This window comes from Gavialis gangeticus, unplaced genomic scaffold, assembly GCF_001723915.1.
Source record: "Gavialis gangeticus isolate Ggan-Ray unplaced genomic scaffold, GavGan_comp1, whole genome shotgun sequence".
NCBI lineage: Eukaryota > Metazoa > Chordata > Crocodylia > Gavialidae > Gavialis > Gavialis gangeticus.
The window spans coordinates 72,820,838-72,823,880 of record NW_017728993.1 but is presented as its reverse complement, the minus strand read 5'-3'; the positions used below and the strand labels follow the sequence as shown (position 1 = coordinate 72,823,880).

At 64.5% G+C, this 3,043-nt stretch overlaps 1 protein-coding gene across 1 annotated transcript in view; it reads right to left on the bottom strand.

Moving 5' to 3' along the window:
* Window positions 1–2,013: 2,013 nt before the first annotated feature.
* LOC109305357 (sushi, nidogen and EGF-like domain-containing protein 1) overlaps window positions 2,014–3,043 on the bottom strand; it is a 9,693-nt gene continuing 8,663 nt past the window's right edge. The window contains exons 4-5 of the mRNA XM_019528359.1: window positions 2,848–2,985; window positions 2,014–2,247 (exon numbers count right to left, since the gene is read on the bottom strand). Of these exons, the coding sequence (XP_019383904.1) occupies window positions 2,014–2,247; window positions 2,848–2,985 (372 nt within the window). The remainder of the gene's footprint in view (window positions 2,248–2,847; window positions 2,986–3,043) is intronic.

Here is a 3,043-nt window from a genome sequence, read left to right as displayed (position 1 = left end):
GATAGAGAGGTGGGGGTGGGATTCACGGCCCCTCTCTATGACTCAGTTTCCCCCAACTGTGCCTGGGGCGGGGGGGCAATCCTGACCACCCACCCTGCTGCAGGGGTGGGGGGGGACTCCACGAAGAGCTCTGGCATCCCAGAGCTGGAGAACCCAGGAGCCCGGGCAGCCCCCCAGCCCCGGCAGGTCCCTAGGCTGGCCCACACCCAGTGCTACCAGTACCTGTCTCCAGTGGTGTGGGCACAGCGGTGTGCACAGGGGGTTATAGACGCCGTCAGGGGTGCGGCTCCCGGGAGCACATCCTGGGGCGGCCCGGCTCAATGGGCCCATTTTTCATGCCAGCTCTTGGCAAGACCGAGGCTCCCCACTCCCACCCACCCCATTGTGTTCCTGCCCGCATGGGGCTGGCCCATCCAGGGGGGTCGGGGACACGCCAGCACCTCATTGGGTTAGATGTGGAGGGTGGGGAGGACCTGGAAACCTGGGCTCTTTCCAGCTCTGGGCAGGGAGTGGGGCCTGCGAGTCTGGACGCCTGGGTCTTCTCCAGCTCTGGACTCACCCCAGCCCCAGCCCCAGCGAAGCAGGGGAATGGGATCCCGGATGCCTGGGTCCTCTCCAGCTCTGGGAGGGCAGTGCAGGGTGGGGGGGCTGGTCAGGAGCCTGGACCCATGGGTCCTCTGCAGCTCTAGGAGGGGAGTGGGGCCCTGACCCCCCTTGGACCTGGGCACCCCTGGACCTTGCCCATCTACCTGGTGTTGTGGGGTGGGGGGTTGGGTCCCAGTCCCCCTGGCCCTGGCTTTGCCCACAGACCCCATAGGGCAATGCCAGAGCTGGGCCGGACCCAAGGCAACTCCCATGGGTGGATGGGGTGTGGCAGCTGTACCGCCCCCCACACTCAGTGGAGATGCATGGGCACATCTGGGGCCGGGAATGGGGGAGTGCATAGGGATCCAGCCAGATGTGCCCTGCTCCCCTCAGATGTGCCTTGCCCCCCCACACTCTCAGGCCCTAATTGGTGCCCCAAGGGCACAGCTGAGCACAGGCATGGGGAGCCCAGATGCCTGGGTTCATGGCAGCTCTAGGCAGGGAGAGGGAGTGGCAGGACGTGTCTGCACGCGTACGCGTGTGTCCCGGACACCTGGTGTGTGTGTGTGTGTGTGTGTGTGTGTGTGTGTGTGTTCTGGAAACCTGGGGTTGCGTTTGTGTCCGTCCCAGATGCCTCTAGTGCGTGTATGTGTGTATCCCGGATGCCTGGGTTCTGCATGCCTGCAGCCTTGTTTGACGCTTGGCTTCTCTGTGTCCTGGACACTGGAGGGGGTGGGGGGTGCATCCTGGATCCCGACGCTCTGTGTATGTGTTCTTCCTGGATGCCGGGGGGTGGGGGGGCATCTGTGTGTGCGCGTGGGTAGCAGGCACCTGGGCAGGCGGGGGTGCGCACACATGAGCGAGCGTGACAGATGTCTTTGTTGTGCATGTGTATATCCCAGATGCCAGGGGCGGGGACCATCCCAGATACCTGAGTGCCCTATGGATCATATGATTTTGCTGCCAGTGAAACTCCCCCCGCCCAGCCATGTGTGGGCAAGGGAGGATCACACCTGGGTGCTGCCTCCCCCCGCAAAACACACGCACACACAGTCTCCCAACCAGCAGTGGAGACAGCAGCCGCACGTGAATGTGCATATGCCCCCCCCACCCTTAGGCCTCCGCAAGGACACAGCCCACAGGTACTCAGTCACTGCTTTATTGCTGCCCTGCCAGGACTGGAGAGCAGATGTGTCCCTCCATGTGGGCCTGTGTCCAGCCATGTCCTGTGTCCATCTGCTCACCTGTGGGGAGAGACAGGCCGGGCATGAGATGCAGCCTGGGAGGTCCCCACCAATGCCCCCCCCCCAGCTTCTAGCACTGGGGACTGAACCCAGGCATCCCAGCTCCCAACCTGCCCCCGGCCCCACTGCCCCGCAGAGAACCCAGGCACGCGCCAGGCAGAACCCGTGTCCCGGGGTGGGGGGCTTACTCTAGACACTCGTCCTGGCTGCCCTCGGTGGGCGGTGGGGGGGCTACGGTGGTGCGGGGTGGCGGGGGGGGTGCAGTGCTGGGTGCCACATTGCCCACACCCACGTCCACCTGGAAGACCCAGCGCCCAGGCACCCCCACGTTGCTGGTGTGCTGGATGTTCAACACATTGTCCGTGCGCGAGCCCGGGATGTTGTAGTAGTGCGTGTTGTCCCCACTGTTGAAACCAGCCTGGGGGGCGGGCACGAGGGTCAGTGCTGGGCCCAGGGCCCTCCGGTGCCTCTGGGGCCACCCCCAGTCCCTGGTACATCCTAGAGACCCTCATGCCCCTGGTGCCAGCCCGGTCCCCAGTGTGTCCTAGTTACCCTCGTGTTCCTGGTGTCACCCCTGGAGCCTCCTAGTGCCCTTGGTGCCAACCCTCATCTCTGATGTGTCCTAGAGACCCTCATGCCACTTCCGGTCCCAGAAGCATCCTAGTGACCCTCATGCCCCTAGTGCCACCCACCATCCCTGGTCTGTCTTAGTGATTCTCGTGTCACCCCTGGTCCATGGTGCACCCTAGTGCCCCTGGTACCACCCCAGTCCCTGGTATGTCCTAGTGACCCTCATGCCTCTGGTGCCACCCCCAGTCCCTGAAGCATCCTAGTGACCTTCATGCCACCCCTGGTCCCTGGTGTGTCCTGGTGCCCCTGGTGTCACCCTGGTTCCCGGAAGCATCCTAGTGACCCTGGTCAATGTCTGGATTGTCCTTGTGACCCTGGTACCCTCTGGTGCCCCCCGCCAGCTCCAGCATTCCCATATGCTCCCCCAGCCCCGGTGCCCCCGGCCCACCTGTGCAGCGGTGCCCCCCAGGCCGGTGAGGGGGTCCCCGCCACTGGCGATGCCAGTTGTCCACTGGATGTCCCCATAGTTGAGCATGATGAAGGAGATGACGCCATCCGTGGCCAGCACCGCCTGGAATGTGTTCTCCTGGGGTGGGGGTGCGGGATGGTGAGCACATGGGGGTGTGTAGAGGCGGGGGGGGGGG